Below are 25,748 nucleotides of genomic sequence, written 5' to 3' on the forward strand. Positions count from 1 at the left end.
TCCAACTCCCAGTTAGCACATTAATCAGCTGGAGTGTGTGGGCCAGTTAATTGTGCATCTGTTTCAGTACAAAGACCTTCGAAATGCCTCCATGAACTGATTAAAAGGGGAGTTTTGGCTTCACAGAGAACTGGGACTTCAGCCAGAAGACTCTTGTCATGATCCTGCTACACATTTATCAGTTGTGAGAAACTGCAACTTCTTTCATCCTCATCTTCTTTTATTTTCTTCTCTTTCTCTTTGCTCCAGTTTGTTTTAATCCAATCAACGTTGATAAGGGAAAACAACTATGATTTATGAGGCCTTGCGTTTTGCCTCTTCTCTCCTCACAGTGTTCAGAAACATGAGGCCTCTTGGGGTACTCTTGCATTTGATCTCTCTGTAAATAATGTACTTCTCTGTACGTGTGTATTCTAGCAGAGAGAACTTCCCTCATTACTCGTCAGGGTCAGAGACGGGACAGCCACCCTTCGAAGTATTTGAAGTCCTAACACAAGGACAGGCACTGACAAAAAACATGAATTTGTAAACCGTTTCTGAATCTACAAACATTGTTTAATCGTAACGCATCATGTTAGTTTGCCTGAGAGGAAAACTTCACGGTCAAAAAACCGTGACATGACCCAGCCTGCTTTATTCTCTCACAGACAGCACTGAGAAATGAAGAGGGTTTGTGTTTGTTGCAAACTGCATGGAAGCCCTTGTGCAGATAACATGCTAACTACTGGAGCTACTTAGTGATAAGCTTCTTCTGAACTTCGCCTCCAGAAGTGCACAGCCCCACATTGATACGCTGTGCTTTTTAAACAAACTAAAGGAGAACTGCAGGACTTTGTTCGTTTACTTATCTGTTTGCACTACACAAAATGAAACATAAATGCGAGCAACAAAGGGTTAAACCTCAAGAAACACTCATACAGAAACAACAGGTGAGCGGGTAAAGCCGAAAAAGAGGCTTATTGTGTTTAATGTTTTGAGGGAAATTGTTTTAATTTGCTGTGAGCTTTGGCCAAATCTGTTGCTGGAATCAAGTCACTTTGATTCATACAACCTGACATCTCATAAGGTTGTTAAATCTGCGCAAAATGCAGGGTGTATGCTAAATGGCATAAGGCTTTACTTGTTGATTGATGATGTTATTTCTTCTTACGCTTTTTTTTAAATGAGATACTTGAAGGGACAGTTCTTGCCGAAATAAGAAAATATATCTTTTGTTGTCTGTGGTGCTATTTATCCATCTAGGTTGTTTTGGTGTGAGTTGCTGAGTGGAGATGTCTGCCTTCTTTTGAATATAATGCTACTAGATTGCATTCCACTTCTATTTCTAAAAACATAAATATATATACATATATTTGAAAAACTTAACAGCAATCTCTCTTCTCAGAAATCGTAACCAGGTTTCTCAAGATAACCCACAGACCTTGTTGTGAGCACTTTCATGTAGGAACTATTTTCCATTCTGTATCACCGCGTAGCTGACGTTACAACTGATGGTACAACTCCACCAAGAAGGACTCGATTCGTGTGAGTAGTGACCATGAGTGGATGCAAGCTTCCTTCTAGAGTACTGTAGCAGACAGAAAATAGCACATAGGAAGCGCTGAATTCCCCCAAATGAGCAGGTAAACAGAAGCCTATACCATCAGTGTATGTGTGTAGATATTTTATTGACTGAATATATTGTGGGTGACTACATACAAATACCAAAAACAACACTATACTAGAGAAAGTGAAAGAGCAGCAAACATGAACCCCACAGACTGATTTAGAAGAGCAAGAAGAGAGGACAGTGCACACCATAACACCCAGGTACGCTTCAATAAGGCTTAACTTCAACCTTTAGTTGCCATCACATGATGGGTTACAAGGGTTGAGGTCGTGTTTAGTTTGTGAGGTATCGATGTTCAAGTCCCGCTGAAGGCTCCACTGCTCATCACATCATGAACTGGGAGCCAGAGAGGTAGTGGGAGTCCTTCCAGATGTTGGTCTCTCCACAGTTGGTGGTCCTCCTCTTACACTGGCAGCAGCGCCTGTATTCCTCAAGCTTATCTACCAGGAGCTGACCAGCAGACCTGACCACAGGGAGACAACAACAAAGCAGGAAATCATGTCATCCTGCATGAATGATGAAGGCCGGGATCTATCTTCTAGGTCAAAGTCTCGTAGAGTGTTGTGGCAGTTCTGACTTTTGAATTTGAACTCTTGATCACAGCATTATGAATAGATGAACAGCTGTAAATGCATGGGTGAATGCTGATCAGGGGGAGCCTACATCCACACACCTCAGAAAGCGCCTCTCCTCTTCCTCTCGCTGGTGCTTGAGCCTCGTACTGCGACTCCACTCGTCCTCCAGTGACTTACTGATGTCCCTCCTCTTCTCGAAGCGATTAATGCGATCCAGCAGCAACCTGGACAGGAAATCATGTCAAACTACTATAGTTTACACATTCTCATTGGTATCTCTTTCTCTTCCCATCTTTACTCACTCCATTTTGCTTTGTTTCAGAATTTCTCTCTCCTTCTCCAGCTGCTCTTGACGGCTGTAAAGTTCTTCCTTTTTCCTCTGAGTGGCAGCACCGAAGTTTACCTGGAAGAGCTGCCAGCGTGTAGAATATCAACACGTGAATTTAAAGAATATTTATCAGCATGCTGCTTGATACTTCTAAGTCACAACATTTCAGAGGGAAATATAGTGCCTTTTTATTGCATATTGTACTGTGTTTGCCACTGAATGCTGTAAGAATTTATGCAAAGCTCAGATTAATCAAATCTGGTGGACGTTTAAAGTTTTAGCTATCCTACTGCCAACCCTCAGCTCGATGCAACATGAAACTGCTGCTTACATGTTGATGCACCAGTGCCATTAATACCAGCAATATAATATATAATAATATAACATGGTTGGCGTAGTTTAACTTCGCTTTTGATACTTTTACTACATTTTGTTGTTAATACCTCTGTACCTTTAGACTTGTACCTCTGAGGCTATTTCTACACTGTGGCTTCACTATGTTTACTTAAAGGTGCAATATGTACAAATTTTAGTTTTAAAACATTTTGACGTTATGTTGAGTTACTCATTACTTTTTTTTGAGTATGAAAAATCGGTCAATTCAGACATTTTGCACCTTTCTGTCAGTATACCACTACATCTTCCACTACAAAACAAAGCATACACTTGTAATTTTGTAATCTTCAACGGTGGCTATTTCTGACATCTGGATGAGGCTATGACTGGAAAACAATGCTTATGGCAGCAATGAGAAACAGAGGTGACCTTCTGCGCCCTCTCTCGGCTCTCGGTGTTACTGGCTGCCGTCTCACAGCGGTTGAAGCTGCAGTTGTCAGCCTGGCACTCTGGAGGGTCCGTGTGCTTCTTATCTCCCACCTGAATGACAGAACAGATATATTTTAGATGTAGATTAACACAGAGCGGATCGTGCCAAAAACTCCCCCTGGGCTGAGATTTGGGTAAGTTAGTACTGTTTCCAGGACAGGACTATTTAATGGGACGTTTAAGAGAAGTAATGACCCTAACTCACAGCAACAAACCAAGTAAACACATCCTGTTTAACAATTTTCACAGTAAAGTTTGATGTTAAAAGTAGAACCTTATATGTGACAGATGTATACTACATTATAGAGTACACATGAGGAGTGGGCAACCTGCCTGCACTCTGACCCTTGACTGACAGGATGGGCGGGAGCTTTACTCTGCTGCCTTCCTTTGACCTACAACCTTCCTCAGCCTGAACAACACAACAGCACATCTGGACATCCTTCATCATCCATATTTAGAAGTGAGATTCTTCAAAAAAATAAGCACTTTATATATATTTAAGATGCAGATTAACATATGCATATTTTGTTAACCAAGCAATCGTTATGGACAAAACATAAAAATGAAAATTAATCACTGTGTATTCTCCAGAACTGCTGGACGTGTCTTCTTTTGAGAATAATTCAAAACTGGACTTCCTTCTGTATAATGTTGACTTGACGGCTACTTTTTAAATGTTGTCTGAGAAAAAAATATACTCTATGTAACCTACTCTGCTCATATTGTCACTGGTCAGCAATAGTGAAAATAAGGCAAACGCCATCATTTGCAAAATGTCAAGTCTGACAGTCAGCTCTGTGTGGTGTATTCTTGCCTGGGTGTCCAGAGCCCTCTTGTAGTGCTTAGTTCTCTCGTGTTTCTGCTGGAGCTTTTGGGCCTTCTGCAAAGCTAACCTAGTACACACACAACAGATGACACGCTAGTTATCACAACCTATGATTATCTGAAATGCCTCAGCAGTGCCGTTGTCACAGACTCACTCCTGGACCAGCTGGACCTGGTCTAGATGCTCCATGAGAAGACGGGTCTGCTGGTCCCGAACCTCGTGTTGCCGCCGGCTCTCTATCTGACTCTGAAGCTCGGTCATGTAGCGGTGCTGCTGAATCCTCCTGACAGGAGTAAGAGGCCGAGCTGGGAAGATGAATGAAGTCTGAACACAAGAAGCCCAGGGAAGACACTGAATTTTAACAAGCTGCAATTTTTAAAGTACGATTTAATGTTTTTACAGTAATAATCCTGAAACTTTTCAGCCTCACGCTTTACTATTAACCCTCCCACAGTCTATCAGAATTGTACTTGGTTAAATCAAATGTCCCACTGCTGCTTCTTCACATTCAAAGCACTCTCTAGTACACACACCAGGTGGCTTTAATTGTGAAGCAGTCACAGGTAACACAAAGAATTTCCGTCCCTCCGGGAAGTTGCAATGTTGGGTTCATAAACAGTTACCCAAATTCAAGCAGTCCTTGCGACCTTGCAGTTTTGTCTGATCACTGCAAATCACTGCAAAATGTTGAGCCATTCATTTACTCACTTCCTTTTCTCTACTTGTGAGGATGCAGACACATGAAATGAACGCCTGACATTAGCCAACAAAACTACTGTGAGAGTGAAAGGCCGCGCAAGGCAAGTCCATGATGCTCTGCACGAAAGCGGAGGGGTAAACTGTCTTCCGTCGCTTGCATGCTACACTTACCTACTGCAAAACATGTGGACAGCAGACAAGACAAGACATTGACAATTACACTTTCAGGAAGTAATGGAACAGGAAGAAGGAACCACATTTTGTTGTTAGGAACACTTTCACTTCTCATTGCTGAAAGTACACTGTGTGCAGCATGAAATAAAGTGGCAGGAAAAGGACACTTGGCAGCTTTTGTGTCTGGTTGCACTGTAAACAGATAAAACAGTCGCCATTCTCTTGATGATGTCCAGGTTCTACTCACAGGGTAGAGAGGGCAGTGAGTCTTCTCTTTCTTCTCAGACATCTGCAGGTTGAACGTTGCAACCTGCTTTGCATGCTCACGCTGCTCATTCAGCTTCGCCTGCCAGATGAACACAAAGTAACAGGCGCTTTTGATTCACTGAGACATTGAGAACGCAACATATCATCACAGGGTTAAACAAAATGACTTTATTTGGCTCCTAACCAATTCTTAAGGACACTGTGTTTTGTTTTAGAGGCTGTTTTATTGAATATTGTTAATGTTGGCAAAAACAATGTGCACTTAACATTGTTTAATTTTGAATTTATAATATTCCACATGTTCCAGACATCTTTCCCAGTCCCAACAGGGGGATACAAGCTGTTTGCTCAGCTCTCTAGCGCTGACCAGTGTGGAACCACCCTTTACTCCTCAATTGTTGAGATGTTTAATCGTTCACATTTTTGTTTGGTTAAGTAGCTGTTATGGCAGCTTTTACTTTTTCCTGACAAATCCTTCCGGGTCACTCACAAATCACCTTTAGTAACCTGCAGCAGACAGCATGAAGTAGCTACTTCAATAGAGCCATATAAAATGCACAAAAAGGCTATATTTATTCAAACACTTAACAAAGTGTTTGCATTAATGACCAAATGTTAGCATGCTCCAGATGGTGGTCTAAATGCTAACATCAGCAGGTTAGCGTTGTCATTATGAGGATGCTACTCTGCTGACGTTAGCATTGTTGACCCCTCATCCTCCCTGCTGCCTTTATAAGCGTCACTCCAGACATGAATATAACCCACAAAGCATTTCCACTGTAACAGCAACAAGCTGGTGATTTACAGTAGTTTGACGTGATGTTTGACGTCAGTATTTTATGCAGTCAAATTTTGTATAAGAATATTAGAAAGAATTTGATTGAAACAAACAATAATCGAGAGTTTACAAGTAATAATATCCAGATATTAGAGATATCTCCAGCGGTTTCGTTACAATATTACTTTCAGTTTTATTACCAATACTACTTCCTTCTATTTTAGTTGATTTTTAGGTTACTCTTGTACCTACTTAGATTAATTTCTGTGTCATTGTTCCATTAGGCACTGCTTTTGCTTATACTCCTTCATATTTTGTGTATTTCAATGGTCCCAGTTTGTGACCCTCACCCTTTCTTTAAAGTTCCAACTATCTCACCTGTTCTTCGGCCATGTGCTGCTTGTCTCTCAGTTGTTCTTGAAGCAGTAAGAGTTTCTCCTGAGCTTTCTCCTCCGCCTGCTGCTGTTCCCTCAGGTACACCGGAACATTGTTTTGGGCCCGCTGCATACACAGGTAGCACAGCTCCTATGAAAGCCACAGGAAAATGATAATTATAGTACCTTTTCTCATTATGTTCCAAAAAGGCATTCAAATGTGAATAATTAGCAGAGAATGCATTTGTGTGGTTACATCCCCACACCTCCTTTGACAAAGACCTGTGCTCCTGTAAAACCAATGAAGCTATTACAGCAATAAAGGCAATGTACTGTCAAGCTCTTCTTCCCAAAGTTATTCTGGATTTAATTTAATTCTCCATTTTCTCTACTATTTCCTCTCACATCATATGCATGGTCTCAGAAGGATGGTGCCTGTCAAAGTAACCCCCCACCCCCTCCCACACACACACACACACACACACACACACACTAACACACTCACCTGTCCGGCTTGGGCATGGCCAGAGCAGGTAACACGAGGCTCCTTCGGTTTGGGAGCGACCTCTGTTGGTGAGATGGAGGTGGTGGGCCTGTGAGTAGAGAGGTTCGTTACCACTGTAAACTGTACACTGAGTCCTTTGTCAGCTTCTTCTGTAGCGATAGCATGTAACATGTGCATGGACTCAAGTACTGTACTTAAGTACAGTTTTGAGGTACTTCCCTTGAGCATTTCCATTTTCTGCTATTTAATACTTTTTACTCCACTACATATATTTGAAAGCTTTAGTTACTAGTTACTTTGCAGATTACACACTGCAACACAGCCAATGTAGAACATCTTTTAAACTACTGTATTTGATTATTCAAATTCTGATCATCGGTTGTCCCATATTATACAGTGTAAATACAAAATTTACCTTTACTTGTACTTTGGATAGTTAGGTACATTTAACACCAGACGCCTTGACCTTTGCTCCAGTATGACTTTTGGGTACTTTTTTTTTTACAACACTGTCAGGTTATCACACACATTTAACTTCAACACATCTGGAGATGTGTTGAGGTTTTAACTGGGCAGGAAGGTAATCTGAAAAGTAACTAAAGCTGCCAGACAAATGGAGCGGAGTAAAAAGTATAATATTTACCTCTGGAGTAAAAGTATAATGTGGAAATACCCGAGTAAAGCACCTTGGGGAGAGGCTGACAGTGCAGACAGGTGATGACAGAGAAGGAATCTGTCCCACAGCCTGTTGTGCATCATTGATGGAGCTGGAAGAGGCCTCAGGCCAGTAACAATATGAGACCACCACTGAGCTCTCAGTTCTCACTGACTCATCCACCTGCAAACAACTGCTCTGTGCACTGCAAACTGAACCTCTCCGTTGATTGTGTGTCCTCGTCTGTGTGTGTGTGTGTGTGTGTGTGTGTGTGTGTGTGTGTGTTTTTGTGTGAAGTACTTGTCTACGGCGTCCATTGGGGGTTTTGGATTCGGTTCTTCAGTCAGGCTGACAGCTCTCATCTTGGCAGGCTGCGGAGTCTGATGGGATTTATATTCTCTCTGTTGGGGAACTTCTGTAGAGACACACAACACTCTGAGTGGGTTCACTGCTCCTGAAAGCAGCTGCACTTATCTCGCTCTTCACATGCTCCACACCTGTCATTACTGATTCTGTCATTCCTCACTCAATAGTTGCACTTTCATTTCTGTATCTCAGCCTGCTACAACTTGTTACTTGTGTTTTGAAGAGAGATTAGTTTCAATAGCCAGCTCCAACTTGGTACAAAGATTAAGCCTCATCTAATCCCTTATCTAGCTTTCATTTTGATCAGCTTTCTACATGCAACAAATAGAAACTAAAAGCTATTTTTATGTTTTATTTGAAACAGGGCTCCACCTCAACCTCCTGGTGCAACCAGTTTATCTTGAACTGCAAAATCACAGCTTAAACGAGAAGGTGGCAGTGTTTGCTCTGTAATTGTTTTGCAGCAGTAGTGTCAGGAGGTAAACTTTGTTTCATCTCTTCTACGTGTGTGTTTCTGTTTTGTTATCTAATTGTAATTATTCAATGTCCCATTTAAAGTGAAACTCTCACCAAAAAGCAACCGAGGCTTCATTTGTGATTGAATATGAGACAAACCTTGGTGTAAATGCATAATTACGACGAAAGAGGCACTTTTAGGACTTACCATAGTTTCGTTTTCGGGCAAGCTAATTTTCATTGGAGTGCATGGGGCACTGGCATGCTAGCATCAAAATCTCTATTTTTAAAACACTAAGAGGGCTCGACACAACATGAAACAGACAAAAAGTGTTGATCCCTGAGTGCGACCTTACCGGCAGGAGAGTAATGATGGACCACTCCTCAGGCGTGCCTGTTAGGTTGCACTCGGGGATCAACACTTTTTGTCTGCCGTGACGGCGGCATGCCGGAGATGCAGCTACTGATGTAAGTTGTCCTAAAACCTTCTTTTTAGCAAACTCTGCGTACACAAACAATGTTCTCAGTGCTCGTGTTCATGTGTAGAGACCCTGGTGATACTTCCAGCAAAATTCCATGTTGTGTCGAGCCTTCTTAGTGTTTTAAGAATAGCGACTTTAATGCTAGTGTAAGAGTGCCCCAGCACTCCATTGAAAATTAGCTTGCCCAAAAACGAAACTACGATAAATCTTGAAAGTGCCTCTTTCATCGTAATTATGCCTTTACATGAAGGTTTGTCTCTTATTCAATCACAAATAAAGCCTTGGTTGCTTTTTGGTGAGAGTTTCACTTTAAACAAGCTGCCATGGTGATGTTCTTACTGTGGTTGTCCACAGCTCCTGAATGACTGTAAAGGAAACACTTGTTTGACACTTTAAAAATGATTCGCCTCCCTGATAAAGATAGATTACTGCCTCCATGAATATATGGCAACTATGAAGTGCCCACTTAACACTTGTTGTTGCCACAGTATTAACCACTTGCTTCATCAATCTCGCCGATGTAGCCACTTCTAATCGAGAATATGTCTGACAAAAAATTATGGCACTGGTGTATTTATGGATGATGCAGCAACATGCTCAGGGGGCTTTCAGTTTTTCATTTTAGCAGAACAGCCAATCAGTGGCTCAGATAATGAGAGTGATTTCCCTCAGGGAGTGCATCAGGGCCCTGGGAATAAGCTCTGCACATAACGTCCCATAAAAATCACAACTTTTTACACTTCTTTTCTTTGTTACATATTAAACAAACAACATAAAATGTGTTTACAAGTTTATAATTATGCTTGTCTCAGCTTCTACGGGCACTGCTCCTCAAGCTCATCCTCACAGTGAGGAACACATTTCTTTTTTTCTTTTGCAGAAAGTTGATATGCGATTTCAAAGGGTTTGGATTCGATGCGATACTTGATTTAGACTTAATTTAGATTCATTCATCGCAATCAAATCCCAAATGGTCAGCCTTGTGCAAAAAAGCTCTCTCACCTCCTGCATTCCTCTGGTCTGGAGCTGGTGACAAGCTCCACAGACCTTTGTCACCAGCTTTGCTGTCCGGCGGAGGAGAGCAGACAGTTGGCAGGGTGATGGGGTTAGTAGTCTGGGGCCTCTGAAGCCTCGAAAGTCCACCCGACATTAAAGACACGCTGCTGCCAGGTCTCTGGAGGGGCAAAAGTACGTACCATCTGCAATAACACTTCCTGTACCTTCCTTCAAACACACACATGCACTTCTTTATACTCACGTTGTTAAAGGCTAGGAGCAGCCTGCCAGTCCCATCCATGGCGTTTATAAAATCTCTGTTGAACTTCATCCTCACCTTTCAATGACATTAATGAAACAGTGGTCATGGTTGGAAAACAATGTGAATCACGGCACGAGAAAGACAGTACGAGCACCTTGTTGTTCTTAAAGGACAGAAGTCCGATTCCCTGTAAGGTGAGGAACACGTTCTGTTCAGAGGCCAAAGCTCTGAAGAGGAGCAGGAGAGTTTCTCTAACGCAGCCCTCCACCACGTCCCGACTGAACGGAGTCTCTCGTGACACAGCCGCAAAGTTCAGCTGCACCACTGGTAGATGTGTTGCTGCAGAGGACATGCACATACACACACACATACACACACACACACACAGATAATGTGATTGATCCACCTCCCAGAATTTCAAAGGAGCATCTGTTTTCATGAAGGCAGCTATGATTTTCCAGGGTGTCCTCACAGGTTTTACTTAAATTAAGGCTACCTATTTCTCTGTAGTATTACATAACATCTTCAGTTAACCACTGTTAAGTGAGTTTTTAACGGTGCAATATGTGAGAATTTGCCACACTCGGGGAGTGTTGGTGTTTATACTGCCAGCCCAGAGGCTTTAAACCAGGCCAGGCCAGGGCTAGCTGGTTAATACACTAACTGCAGTAGGCGTCTCTACAACACAATAGATGTTACCATTTCAAAACTGTTAGATCTTACATGTTGCCCTTTTAACACTTGAAAAGTTAGCCACACTTCCTTCATCTGCAGACTAATAAAAGCTGCTGCTACCATCGCCTTTACCATTAGCAATCCCCTCTCTCCTCTCTGCGTCACCACACTTGCAGGACTCCTTTCTTTCTTTCTTTTTTTCTTTTTTGTTTTTCTTTGCCCCTGTTCTTCACCTTTTTCTTTGCTTGTCCTATTTTGTAGTATAAGCCATCTCCGGGAGCGCTGGAATTGGCTGCTTTCCGTGTTCCACCATTGATGGTAAACAGGATCCTGCTCTGTGCAGGTTCAGCAGCAGACAGGACCGCAGCTTTATGGAGTTCTCTGTCCTGATTGGTTAAAGTCGACAGTGATACCAGAAAATGTCTTTTGCTGTTATAGCTGTCAGACTTTTTTTTTCTTTTTTTTTTTTTTTAATACAACTACTTTAATAAGAAAACAGCATTTACTGCAGCTTCTAATACAAAGTTCGACATTTAGCTTTAAATTTATTGAAGCCCTGCTCAGCTGGCCCTGGACCAGCAAAATGGTGGATTTGTTGTTTTTAGATTTTGACAGAATTGACAGACGTTGCATTTATGAATTAGTAATGGTAGAAAGACTTTGTTATGTTTGGACTGTGCCAGGCTAACAGTTCCCCCCCTGGTTCCAGTTCTTATGCTAAGCTAAGGTAGCGGGTGTTAGCTTAGCATCATATTTACCTTACAAGAAAGATATCAATCTTCTCATCTAAATCTCTGCAAGAGAGTGAATGACTGCATTTCCCAGAATTTGGAATTAATTATTGCAGCCCACCTGAGAGCTGTTGCCATGATGCCATCAACAGCTGTAAAGGGACACTGAAACATTTGAACTCTTAATAGTATTACCATCAGTCACAACAATTACTCTCCTACCAATTTTCCGGATAGGAATAGGGTCACCTGAGCATATTAAAACATTATTATACAGCTTATATTACAATACAATTTATGAGAACATAGGCTGTATTTTTTTTGTTCTTATTACTGCAGCTAAAAATGAGCTCACCTGTAGCCAGAGGTCTGACCTGCTTCCAACCGAGAGACTGGACGAGTTTCCCGGCCAGGAGAAAGATGGGTCTCTGGATCACTGTCAACTTGTTTCCTGTGTCCACCTTCTGCTGAGAGAAGGTGAAAGTCCCCAGTCCTGCCAGGTGGACCCCCTAGCACAAGACAGGTGTTTAGATAGATAGATAGATAGATAGATAGATAGATAGACAGACAGACAGACAGACAGACAGACAGACAGACAGACAGACAGACAGACAGACAGATAGATAGATAGATAGATAGATAGATAGATGGATAGATAGACTAACCCTCTGTAAGACCAGCTGACGTTCAATATAGGTGGATACATCGGCCCAGATACTGTTAATATCTGAAAAACAAAACAAAAAAAACATGATGTTTGGTTATTTGGCAACATGGAGACGCCGTGAATGGCACATGCGCACTCTCTTGGCTCTGTATACACAGGACTGTATAAAAACTGGCCGCAGCTGGGCGAACAGTTAGACAAAGTTTCATTGGTTTAAAGAAGAGAGAAGTTTCAATCGGACCGTTTTCAGACAGCTGGGAGAGAGTCGGTAAAGTCCGCCTGTCCGCCTCTGACACCAGCCGCAGTATGTCAGCCATCTCTGTGAAACACGTCGGAAGAATCCGTCGGAAAACGGGTCTCTGCTCGATCTGTTCCTGCTCGTCTACAGTCGCCGGAGATCGAGACGCGCACCTGAGCGCCTCGGTATCCCTTAGCAATGCAATGCAACGCGCTGAGCGGCTCCGCAGAGCGCACCGGTGCGTCGCGGCGCCTCTCTGTCACTGCGGATACAGCAGAGCAGGTTTCAGGCTGAGTGAAGTCACACTGCAGTCCAAGTATCGTTTTAAGATATCACTTTGGTAAATGTGGAAGCGACTCATATATGCAAATAGTACTAGAGTGACGTCCCTAAATCAGCTGATATTAAATGCATCAAAAGTACAAGTAAAAGTATTACACTGGGATTACTGGAACCAGTGGAGTGGGGGGGGGGGAATAGCAGGAATTAGAAATACTCAAGTTAGGTACACGTTCCCTTAAAATCGTATTTAAGTGCAGCACTTAAATAAAAACTATACTTAGATACATTCAGTCGACCCAGGAAAAGGTTCATTTGGTTGTCGTCAATAAAATGAAGAACACAAAACAATAAGAGGCTTAAAAAAATTATACACATTAAGAGGCGTTTCTTAATAATTGCAAACAATTGTTGTTGTTGTTATTATTGCTATTATTGTTGTTGTAATGCGTTTTGTATTTATAATTATTTGTTATGATTATTTTAATTCTTATGACTTATTAATTGATAATAATAATTGTAACTGTCATTATTAATAAAGTAATAAAATGAAAGTGATAACAGTACAGACAGGAATGTACCTGAAAACTCACAAGGAAACGTCACGGATTTTTCAGGTAAAGGGTCGTGTTAGTGTCTGTGAGGACAGCCGCATGTCATCTACAGAAAATCGCCCTAATGTTACTAACTTATTGGAAGTGGCGGCACAGGTTGTTCAGGAAGTGACCCCAGCAGGAAGAAACTTTACGATATGGAGCTGGAAGGATGTGGAGCAAACTGCTGCGGCTGCCAAACACTGATAAGACCTCCTCTTTACACACGCGATGCTGAGATATTATGAATGAAAAGCGGCATGAGAAAGCAATCTGCGTCCATTCACGGTGGGCTGTCGTCGCTTTTCGATGTGTTGGTTCCTTTTCGTAAATGTTTGATAAATACTTTAAGCCCCACGTCAACGACGTGTGCTGTAAACACAAGCAGGACGTGTTTGTGTGGGCTTTTCAAACTCAGTCGAGCGGAGAGGGATCCGGGATGTGCGTGTTTTACCTCCGACTTTCAGTTTCAAGCCGGTAGTACAAATTCAATTTGAAAAAAAAAAAAAAACAAAAACAACACACACCAGAGAATGACCTTTGCATTTCTTCAGAAGCGTGGCTGCTGGTTATAAAAGGCGGGTTCTTTCCATGAAGTCACTATGAGTCCTTTGGGTCACCATGAAGGCAGCAATACTACATCCTTCTCTTCTGCTTCTCCTCCTCACCTCACTGACAGGTAAGTGACTGGCACCTTCATCACGACAGTCAGCAGTCAGACAGGTTGAATTCTGTGTAAATCATCAAATCTGATTTTGGTGTTAGATACTCTGAACATAAAGTTGGGATCAAGTGGGTGTTAATGAATATGCAGTTCTGTGCTTAAATATAAATACACAGTGATGGAAAGGTACTTATACATTACTTTTTATTTGTATATCGCCTTTTAGTCTACTTCTGAGAGGGAGATATTGTACTTTTTTGCCAAACCCAGTTTATTTTATAAGTGTTGTTAGTTACTTATTTGATTAAGATTTGAAATTAACATCATCACACTATTGAGGGTTAAACCTTTGGTTCCCAACCTTCCCACTCAGTCCCCATTTTTCATGTTTCTACAACTTATTTTCATTGTCACCAGAGAGATATTACCCTTCTTATCCTCTCACATTGTAAGTAAATCACCCAGCTGCACGCAGGGGAGTAAATGGTAAATTTTTCAAAGAAATTCAGAGAACTGAGTAGATTTATGCAGCCGGACTTAGTTTTGTCTCTTTTCTACCCCTCATTAATCATCTCACAACCCTCCCAGTGTTATCTGTCACTCAACCATTCAGCACTGTCTGTTGAAAACCACTTGCCTAAAGTATTAAACTTTATATAGGGTAGTTAACATCAGCTCTGCCTTGACTGCAGCAGTGTAATACTACCTGCGCATTGCATCAGATTAAAAATCTGGTGATACATCACTGACAGGATGGATTTCTAGCACAATTACTTTTACATTTTGCCGTGACTTTGATGTAATTGGTAGTTTTGAATGGAATAATTTTTCATTTTTTCAGTGGTTCATTAACCATTACATCTGCATCTGAAACACTGAATTCAGTTCCCTTCAGGCATGAGGACGCATTAATAAGTTTTCCTGCAGACAATAACGAGCATTCATTTACCTTATGTCCCCGTCACGTTAATTAATTAATCATGTTACAAGAATTACTGTTGTATACAGCCGAGAAGATAAAAAATGTGATTTTAGGATTTTATTTTCTCACTTTTGCATTTTTCAGGGAATAACGCACTGAAAAAACTGCCATTTGGAATTGAAAAATCTGAATCCAGCAGATTCAATTATGTTTTATTTGATATTGGTTTAAACCTAGTTAAATCAAAGGGGGCTGTTGGAAGATGTATGCTGTCCACTCAGTGCTATTCCAGTTTTATCATAACACAGATATTACACTGCAAAAAAAAGTCTTGAAAAGGTTTTGATGAAGTGAACACTATGGACATCCTGCTTACTTAATTACACACGATATCGACAACCCCACATTGGGAAATCCCCTTGCAGTAATACAGCAGGTTATGAGACATGTCAAGTAACATGAATAAGTGTTTATTAGTCAGAGTACTTCTGTATAGGTTGCTCTGATTTCCATCACAGTGGAAATCACAAGACCATTAGCCACTGGAGAACAGGGATGTGGTTGCTTTGCTCACAGTGATTCGTAATAGTCACATCCTCATGGTATACTCTCACAAGGGGCCATCCATCACTCTTCAGGGCCAGAACTAGACTTTCATTCAAGGGGTGGCCAGAGGATGGGCAAGGCTTTATCAGGTGACTTAACCTGTCATCAACCACTGTTGTCCTGAGGTGATTCTTAATCAGTTATAGAGGAGAGAAACTTCTCTCACAGGACGCAGTACTAACTGGAATAACAACAGAAATCTTACAAAGTCTAAATAGCTCGTGGAGGACCACTTTATAAGGTTGGAGAAACACAACAAAATCAAACAGAGTAGATGGTCTGTCTACTCCACTTGTCTTCTCTTCATGGTTGGATCTTTTACATCTGACTCAAAGGTCTGTGCAAAGGCAAACAGTGGCTCTTCTTTCAAGAATGTTGCACTCTTTGGGTCAAGAGACCGCACCTCTTGCATTATCTCACAACCCTTCTTTGAAAATCGCCACTCCAGCTCAGCTGTGAGACAGTCCAAGTACCTGATAGCTCTGTTGAAGCCCTCATCACTCTTGTGGTCACTGTATTTCTGTCCAGCAGAGCTTATTATAAGCCAGTTGAGAAATCTAGAACATGCCATGTATCTGCATGCCCACCTAACATCTGTACGTCTCTGTAGTTCCCTCGGCTTCTCCTGTGGATACAGCTCTTTCTCAACAGCAAGCCACTTGATATGAGCAGCAGAGCCGGATACGAATCTATAAAATGTTCTGCAGAAGTGCATAACAGTCACTAGCTTCAGACACTGGCTTCACCAAATCAACAAGAACCAAGTTCAAGTAGTGTGCACTACAGTGCACATAACATACAGATCTCACAGCTTTCATGGATGGCATCGCGGTTATAATAATGCACAACCATAGATATCGGTTCCTTTTTTTGTAAGTCTTTAGTTTCGTCAGCCAACAACACAGTAAGCACTTCACTTTCAGCCAACAGTTTGGTTGTTGCTATGCTTGGCATTGCCACATGCATCTACTCTTCTCTCAATAAAGGGGTCATGCTTTAGCAAAAAGCAAAAAACACCACACAATAATATCAATAATAAATCACCAGCATCATGACATTTGATGTTTTTGTGATAAAATGCTATAAATAAGATCCACAGCTGCAACCGGATACAAGTTGGAATTTGAAAAGCACATATCCATGAATACATCTATTACCAGTGTACTGGTCTATTATCACTTTCAGTGTTGCTGAAATGTGAATAATGGTGATCAAACATAGTACTGACTTAATAAAATCATATCAAATCAAATAAAATCAAATGTATTTATATAGCCCAAAATCACTATCACATTGCAATCTGTGCCGTGAACGACATCCCCGGTCCTTCATAAATATTCATGTTTATCAGAGATCAGGAGTGCCATTCCTGCATGCAGCATCTTGACAAACTGTAGCAACTGATATTCAAGATGAAAATGGTGGATGAAGATTTTATCAATATCAATATTTATAATATTTTTGACATGTCATTCTTGTGACTACAAACCAGTTCATGTTATACTTTTACACAATAACATTAACCAAAATATGTGATGCTTATTCGCAGGTGTGTGTCCCCGGAGACCCAAAGAGAAGTATGTCAGGGCAGGTGAGATGGTGGCTCTGCAGTGCCCTGGTTACAGAGGGTACGATCACCTTGATGGCAGACTGATCTGGACCAGTCACACCAGCCAGGAGATGGATCTGACCGGTGACATGTCATCAGCGCAGCAGAGAGAGACGGGCGTTCTGGTTCATGGAAGGAGTCTCGTGATTCTCAATGCCTCTGTAAACCATCAGGGGAATTACTCGTGCTCTCAGGGGTAAAGCAGAGATAAACACCATTCATCTACTACAAAGGGAGATAATATCTCTAGAGATCACAATTCAGCTTCAGAGGCTTTTGTCACTGAGTCATACGCCAAACAAGACGATAAAAGCGGCACAAATGATTCAGTTTAGGTTCCTTCGGCTAAAGGTTAAAGTCAGAGCACAAACATGCTAACAATAACAAAGCTAACATGCTGATGTTAAGTGGATAATGTTTACAGAGTTCATCATCTTCGTTTAGCTTTCAGCCCCTGACTCACAAAGCACAGCTGAAGCTGAAGGCAAGTTTTGATTTGCAGGTATTTGGTCCCCTTACAGAACAAGCATATTGACATAGAATGAAAAATATAATGTAACATATTAAAAAGTACATTTTCAGTTACATAATATATGGAGTTTTTCCCATATGTTTGGCAATACATGCTGTACCTAATAGAACAAATGTTATGGTGTTTTGTTTTTTTTTACTTTTATTCTAGTAGTAACCCAAAATAAAACTGTGAACCTGACAAAAAGTTCTGTTCTAAAGTTTTGATGGCAGACATCTACAGGTCTTGAAAAGTAATACCAAAACTATCTGGATGCAGAAACAGCTCAGTCGCGAAAAGGAATTTTATTTTGGAGACTGATCCTTCTGTCTCTACTTTCAGGTTCAGAGCCGCTGCAAAATGTTTAAAGTAACATGAACTCTTCGTAATAATCCCTTCTTTCATGACACAACAGGAATACCAGCAGAAAGTACTGGTTCAAGCTGATGGTATATACAACACAGACCAGAGAGTATGAAGAGATGACAACGCACCCAGTGACGTGTTACACACTAGAGTCCTGCACATTGACATGTCCTGATGTAAATTTACCTGCTGAAAACATCCCGAATATTACCACCAACGGCACTATATGGCACAAGGTATTAAAACACAGTATTCGTCAGAGTTATCAGAAGTCATCAGAAGCTTATTTTGCATGATACATATGTAGTTTCTATAGTACTGTGGTTTACCATAGTTTTTGTAGAGATGAAAAAGCTGATGTTGGTCATTTTTTCCATCTTCTAGGAAGGAGAGTCATCCCTAACAGCCAGTTACTTCTCGAGTGTGGAGGAGAATGATGGAGGTGTCTACACCTGTACCAGATCTTACCTGTATCATGGTCAGATATACAACATGACCTCCACGGTGAAGCTTGAAGTCCAGCCAAAGAGTAAGAAAAACCACTTTTAAGATATCTCCATGGAAATTCATATTCAAAAAACAAAAACAAAGATTGAAAGTGTCGTCTTCTTTTTTTTCCAACAGAAAAATCTAAGAAACTTGCAGAGATCATTTCACCGCGCATGAGTGAGGTGTTTCCTGTAGATCTCGGTGAGCAACAATCTGGTAGCATAACTTCACATACAAGCATTCACTGCCTTTGTAAATTAATACTTTTACATCTTGTGTGTCTTTTTTTTCTAGGCTCAACAGTGGTGATTGACTGTCAAGCTGTCGTGTACTCAGAGTTTGATGAGGTGTTCTGGTTAATGGACGATGCATTTGTGAAGAGGGACAACAGTTCACCAGTTTTCTACAAATTCAACAAGTAAACACCTCACACAGATGTTCCAGTTTGGAAGTGTAAATGTGATCCACGGCCACATCAGTGATCAACACTATAGCTCACAGTTGTCCATCTGAATCTTCCCTCATCTTTTCCTTTCCAGTGAACATAATGCTGAAGAGACGAAGCTGACGGCATCGCTGGTGTTCAATAAAGTGTCAGAAGAGGATCTAGCGAAGACTTACAGCTGTAAACTGGAATCCGAATCTGGACCCTCAAGCTTTGTCTCCATCACTTTGGCCAAAAAATGTACATAAGATACACGGATAGAGCTTTGGCTTACTATTGTTATCTCATCTGTACATTCCCGTTACAGGGACCAGTCATCTGGTGCCTGCTACTTCAAATAAACCAATATTTTTGGGGAACTTTGTCCTTTATGTCCCTACAGCTTCTTCTCTCTCCCTCCCTCTGGCTCTCAGCATTGTGATCATTGTGATGGTGATTGTTCTAACAGTGGTTGGTTGTGTGAAGTTCAAAATGGGCAATGCTCTTCCCCTGCAAGACGCTCTTGCCTCCTATAGCAGCTTCTCAGGTGGGATTCATGTTTCTGGCTCGTCAGTGAGGTCCTCTCTAGCTGTATCAGAATGTGACAGCACTGTTTTTGGTGTTGTTTGCTTAGATGGGAAGAGCTACGACGCCTTTTTGATGAGTTACGAGAGCGTAACAGACGCAGGACTAAATGAAGATGACAGAAAATGGTTGGAGAGAGTTTTGGAAGACACATTTGGTTACAGTCTCTGTCGTGACATCTCACCGGGGAAAGGTACGCGTTTAAGATACACTTTGAATAAAATGTGCCTCAAAATCTAAATGAAGTAGTGTTTAATCTGGACTCTGGTTGGTTGCAGCCGTAGAGGAGGCTGTGTTAGACTGCGTACAGCGGAGTCGGATGGTGGTTCTGGTTCCCACCTCTTCAGATCCTGGTCCAGGAGCTGGAATGCTGAAGAAAATCCACGCAGCCTTCGTGAAGCAACAGACTGGTTTGGTTTTTATCAAAACTGAGGCCACAGAGGCAAGATCAGGTTCATTATCCGAGGCCTTGCTGCTTTTCGACAAGACTGGAAACTGTGTCACCTGGAGAGGCAAAAGTTCCATGTCGCCCTGCTCCTCCTTCTGGAGGGATCTGCGGCGTTACCTGCCTGCCCCACAGCATCCAGATAAATCGATGCTGTTATCTCAGACAGCTACCCAGGAGGATAACTGTTAAAATATTAAGCAATGCCACGACAAATACATCAGTGTTTTTTAGTAAGCAACTGTAATTGTGTGTACTGAATACACTGTGTTTAAGCTCACACTGCAATATGACTGACAGCTTTGAAACTGTTTATATCAGATAATTATTATTTAACCTAGAGATATAACACGTGACATGTACATTTCTGCATTATTGTTATATATTTTGATTAGTTATGTACTTACATTATCCCAACTGTTTCCAACCGGTTGAGGAAGAGAGTTGGCAAACAAGACCAAATGTAACATGAATAAAACTTTAAAGAGTGAGGTCACGCATTGAATTCAGGTCAACATCCCACCATATTCAGCGCCCACCAGAGAATCCACTTCCTTACTTTCCCCCTCTGCTCTCTTTGACGTTACGTTCATGAAATAAAGTACATTCCTTCACAGCTGCTGTCGGCAGACAATATTACACCACATAAAGTAGTAGTAGACACTGGGACTACTCTTTCCACTATATTGATGCTCTCTATCCCTTCATGATCTATTTCCTTTAAAACTCAATCTAATATTGAGTTTTAATTTTCAACCGTAAAAAGTGTATTGGTGTGTATGCTGATCGCCAGCACTGCATATCTTCCAAATTGCCCCACTCTGCCCACATCAGGTCAGCTTTTGGATTGGTCAGATTGGTTGAACATATCTCATTCAGCAAATAGGCCTTATTTGACTGCAGATATTTGACTTTTCATTGAAGGAAAAAAACATGTTTGTGATGACAACCAGTAAGTCATGTCACAATGTTACTATAAAAATGTAAATGTTCCCCTTTCTTTGGAATAGTTTACTCAGGCATAGCAACAATGTTACTGACACTAGGAATAATATCTCTGAAGTCTTACCTAACCATAAAACAAAGACCATGCATATTGACCTTCTAGTTGTAGAGCTATTGCTTGATGTATTTCAGGTATGTCATCAGGTGAGCAACAACTGTAAAACCCCCTGGGGTTGGGAGAGTGGGTCATAAATCTCAAGCAACCAGGACAGTAGTCAGTGAAATACTTTGGAGGGTTTATTTAACAACTAAATAAATATATATATACACAAACCAGATCATTTACAGCAGTTTTTACACCAAGTGTGATCAGAACATAGTGCAGAGTTTCATCATTAAACACAGGCACCACCAAGTGGAAAACTATCTTTGGATAGATTTAGGACAGCATAATTCTTCGGTTCTGGTGAGAACTGGCAAATTGTTTCGCAGAGTCATCCACGTTGAGGGTATGTGCCCTCCTTGACTCAACACTGAGAATACCAAGGTGACTTGACCTGTCATCACCCACTGTTGTCCTGAGGTGTTTTAATCAGTTATAGAGCAGAGAAACTTTTCTCACAGGACGCAGTACTGACTGGAAAAACAACAGAAATCTTACAAAGTCTAAATAGCTTGTGGGAGACCACTTTATAAGATTGGAGAAACGCAACAAAATGTGAACCTCATGTCTGGATCTTTTAAATCTGACTCAAAGGTCTGTCATGCGTGCAAACACACAAGAATGCTTCCCACACCAAGATTATTTTTGTAGTCCAGACCATGCTTCTCTAGACACTTCACTATCATTTCAGTCAGACCTTCTGCATTCAGGCTTTCCGCTGACTGGAGGTGCAAGAAGCTTTCATTGATGGCACCACGGTAATAATAACACCAACTAAGGATATCTGTCCCTTTTTTCGTTAGTCTTTAATTACATCAGCCAACACACTTAGCACTTCACTTTTCACTTTTGTATTCACTCCAGGCATACGTGGCTTTCATGCATTGTTCTGACTTTTGGTGAATTTTAAACCGGGCATCTTCAAACAAGGCCTTTTTCCAGCTGGAAATCCCTGATGCAGATGAGATGGCCAATTCTGGCATACTAGGGAGGGAAACATGTCTGCAGGAGAAACATTAACAGGCATCTTGACTTGAGTACTCCAGCCATGGACTGTCCCTATACCAAGAACTGTTGAAGACCTTCTTCCTTGTTCCATGTTGAGTTCATTTTCAGACATGGCTGAACAGGACCCTCCTCTCTGGATATTGAGATATTTAGAATACATATTAAGTACTTATGGACACACATCTCAAGGGATTAAATGGCTCACTGTCTCCCTCCTCAGAGGCAGGCGTATGTGTGTCACTCTCACCAATTGATGAAACTGCATCGTAAAAAATACATTACCCAGTGCAGTTAGAAATGTTGAATTATGCTCTTTTCCCTGTCCGCTCTCGATAATAACTGTTATAAGCTGGTAGGCAAGACACATATGAACTTTGATTGCATTTCCATGGATTAATAATCATACATTTTCATCCTTGAGCTGCGGAGCTCTACTGCACTCGGTAATCGACTCGCAGGGCTTCCCCACAACAGGAATCTGCAGCAGGAGAGTGATGAGTTGTGTTTGCTTTACAGTAGCATCACGGTGTGTTAGACCATGGATCAAACTTACTCTGGAATATCCCTTTATATGTTGCTTTACTGTATTCTTTTAGCAGCATGTTAAGGGGTCCTCAAGCTCTGATGACAATTGTGCTGGATCCATCAGAAATACTGTGTTCGTTGTCATGGTTCTGTGTATTGTGGTGTCTTGTATTTGATTGCCATGCCCTCTTGTGTCCTCTCCATGTCGCCTGTGTTCTTCCCTCTGTGCATGTTTGTCTCCCTCTGTCTGTCAGTGTTTTCTCCTCTGTGCTTCCCCACTCATTGCCTCACCTTGCCTCCTCCCTCCTCTCTCTCCTCACCTGTTCCTCGTATCATCGTTAGTGTCTGTGTATTTAGTCTCTGCATTCCTGCTTGTTTTTGTCCGTTCTTTACTTCTGTCTGGTGTTTGTGTTTGTGTTTGTGTTTGTGTTTGTGTTTGTGTTTGTGTGATGTCCTCTCTGAGTTCCTAGTGATTTCTCTTATTGCATTTTTGTTTGCACTTTGTTTAGCTGTTTTAGCCTTGGATGCTACTTTGCTTTTTGTCCCCTTTTGTCTATTTTTGTACCTGCTTCCCTTGGTTTTTGTATCATTAAGGTTTGAAAATAAAGCATGCTTTTTGTTTCTCTCTGATCCTGCCTACTTTCTTTGGGACTACCTCCCATTTCCCTTATCCACGTGACAACTCGTTTCTGCATTAATGTACTGTGACAGAACAAAGAGGAAAAGAACTATTAATCACAAATGGTGTAATGGTGTGCATTATAAGGCAAATAATACAGTTCTGTCACTGAACAAAATCCCACCTGCTGAGTAATGATTCAGAATGTAGATGATTGATCATTGAAGGTGTGGGCAGCAACATGAAACAGGCCCTCAACAACCTGGCAAAAACAATAAAATAAAAAAAACAAAAATAATATTAATCGTCCAATTAATACATGTTCTAAAATTGGAAATTGGCTGAGCTTTCCAGCAACTTAACAGTATCTAAGTATCTGAATATTCTGGATACGAATCTTAAAATGCTGGATGAAGTAATTGTCACAGCAGAGTGAAACTTCTGATACTTGAAAACACACAGTCACGTACCTCCCCTGTCAACCACTGGTGTGGTCGAAGTGCACATAGCTCACTGTGGTGGATACGGACGCTGCGCCCCTTAATCTACGAAGGGAGCACTGCAACGACCATTTCGGTCCCCCTCATTTTCCACATTAAGTTTAACTGCAAGTCAGAATTACCAGGAAATGTATTCATGCGGTTTAATGTTGACACTGCCAAAAAGTCTTTTTTGGCATATAATCTGTTTCGTTTTTAGTGCTACCATGACAGAGTTTTCACCAGGCAACATAACATTTGAACAGGCTGCCCAGTAACATTAAGCTGATACACGATTTAGGTGGAAAAACCAAGTATGAGCTGCTTGAAAACTGTTTTGTCTTTTACACTCTACTATGTAGGGTTGGAGGATGAATTGTCTTGTTTTGTCATAGTATGTAGAGTATTTTAAAAATTGTTCAATTAGTTGATTACTTATGTATGTGCTTCTCTTGCCATGCCCAGTCTGATTGTTTTGCCTTTTTAATTAAACCACATTGACAATAATAATGGCATAATAATGGCCTTTTTAAGTTTTGCCTTTCATAAAATGTTCACATTTATTTGAATCTGATACTGTCATTGCCAGTTATTTTTAGCACAACATGTGCATCTGTATCTTGTTGGTCCTGAGCCACTTTTCTTATCCTCAGTTTTTTGGCATGGAGGCTCCTGGGGTTTGGTAGTTTTCCTGGTGGACTGACGTACTTTGACTTGGACTTGGGCTGACCAGTAGAGCTGTCCCATTCGTTCCACTGTTCTACATGGTCATCATCTGGCCTGCGAGAGTTTTTATCGGGAATCTGCACTGACAGATTGTGTCCAATGTGCTCTAAATATCTTCCTTGCAGGTCTCAGGTACATTTTCTTTAACAGGCTGGAGTGTTTGACCAAACCAAACAGAGCTCAACATGGCAGTTGGTATCCCTGTTTTTTTTCTCTTCAGTCCATTTTGAAGGTTGTGCATTTTCCATGCCATGACAGATTCCCAAGCAACAAACCACTCCGCAATGGGAAGAACCCCATATAGTTTTTTAACAACACATCGATGACACCAGGACAGAGGTAATGTTTTTTTGTTGTTTTTTTTTTTTTTTACAACTGCATCTTCTTAAAGGATGTCAATCTCCGCTTGGTACCGTCTGACTTGAAAAGCATGTGTAAAAGGAGACTTTCCAACACCACTTCAAGCAGATTTCTCACTGGTGCTTTCCTCCTCTCCCATTACATGTCCACGTTCGTCCAGCTTCATGTCTTGGGTTTTCAAAACACACTTGTCGAGGTATGTTTTGCTCTTTTTCACCAAATGAGTGTACTCCTCTGCATCGAAAAGCACACACATATGGTAAAAAACCTCAAGGGCCACCTGCATACTTGTGCAGTTGAGGAGGTATGCAAAACTGAATGTTGCATATTGTTGCATGCCTCTGTCTCCTGTTTTCTTGCCAAATGCTTGTAACACAGCCTTCATGATATGAGCAGAGCACGGATGCAGCACAGTAAAGTTGGGAATCTGTTCGGTTTAAAATGCTCAGGTGAGGTACACTGATATATGTAAAAGTACGCGAAATGGATCTATCAGTAGGTGCTGAAGGTAGCCTTTTGACGATGCATGACAGCTACTCTCTTTGAATACCTTTTGAGTCAGCATGAGTTCAAGCATCACGTCATCATGGGGCCTTGACCTCTTCTTCACCTCAGTGGATATTTTCTTCAAAACATCCTTGGTGAGGCTTCTAGTGATGTTACAGCCATGATCTCTTCGACAGGGGTTTTTTTTCAACATGCCGTATAATAATAGCTGACACCACTGCTTACAGCTCTGGCAATCTTGCCTCTTTGCAGGTATTTTGCGGGCCTAAATTTTCTTTGATCGTTATGCTGTGTGACTTCACCAAAGCGCATGATTTTAAAACATTCTTTTATCCGTTGATTTTGGCATGCTTTTTTAGAAAAGAAAAACTGTAGACAGCCTTGCATCCATCAAATGATGGATGAAATCCAATCACTTTTCTTAAAATTCTG

At 41.3% G+C, this 25,748-nt stretch overlaps 2 protein-coding genes across 5 annotated transcripts; one reads left to right on the plus strand and one right to left on the minus strand.

Annotated features, from left to right (window-relative positions):
- Positions 1–1,646: 1,646 nt before the first annotated feature.
- On the minus strand, positions 1,647–13,488 carry LOC119018715 (coiled-coil domain-containing protein 81-like). Of its 2 annotated transcripts, XM_037096596.1 has the most exons (17): positions 13,364–13,488; positions 12,495–12,753; positions 12,252–12,313; positions 11,942–12,095; positions 10,335–10,519; positions 10,181–10,255; positions 9,925–10,096; positions 7,919–8,033; positions 6,964–7,051; positions 6,463–6,609; positions 5,287–5,385; positions 4,321–4,490; positions 4,155–4,233; positions 3,278–3,388; positions 2,487–2,596; positions 2,283–2,408; positions 1,647–2,072 (listed from the first exon to the last, which is right to left on the minus strand). In XM_037096596.1, the coding sequence occupies exons 2-17, from the start codon at positions 12,568–12,570 to the stop codon at positions 1,934–1,936; spliced, it is 1,908 nt and encodes a 635-aa protein (XP_036952491.1). In that variant the 5' UTR covers positions 12,571–12,753; positions 13,364–13,488; the 3' UTR covers positions 1,647–1,933. The 2 variants fall into 2 exon arrangements, with proteins under 2 accessions (XP_036952491.1, XP_036952490.1); XM_037096595.1 differs by lacking the exon at positions 13,364–13,488 and having other exon boundaries at positions 12,495–12,819.
- Positions 13,489–13,630: 142 nt separating this feature from the next.
- On the plus strand, positions 13,631–20,892 carry LOC119018716 (interleukin-18 receptor 1-like). Of its 3 annotated transcripts, none has more exons than XM_037096599.1 (11): positions 13,631–13,840; positions 13,918–14,042; positions 17,105–17,360; positions 18,091–18,277; positions 18,426–18,570; positions 18,666–18,731; positions 18,825–18,948; positions 19,070–19,215; positions 19,358–19,501; positions 19,589–19,732; positions 19,818–20,892. In XM_037096599.1, the coding sequence occupies exons 2-11, from the start codon at positions 13,985–13,987 to the stop codon at positions 20,174–20,176; spliced, it is 1,629 nt and encodes a 542-aa protein (XP_036952494.1). In that variant the 5' UTR covers positions 13,631–13,840; positions 13,918–13,984; the 3' UTR covers positions 20,177–20,892. The 3 variants fall into 3 exon arrangements, with proteins under 3 accessions (XP_036952494.1, XP_036952495.1, XP_036952492.1); XM_037096600.1 differs by having other exon boundaries at positions 13,631–13,804; XM_037096597.1 differs by having other exon boundaries at positions 13,631–14,042.
- The last annotated feature ends 4,856 nt before the right edge of the window (positions 20,893–25,748 follow it).

Source organism: Acanthopagrus latus, chromosome 4 (assembly GCF_904848185.1).
Source record: "Acanthopagrus latus isolate v.2019 chromosome 4, fAcaLat1.1, whole genome shotgun sequence".
Classification (NCBI taxonomy): Eukaryota; Metazoa; Chordata; class Actinopteri; order Spariformes; family Sparidae; genus Acanthopagrus; species Acanthopagrus latus.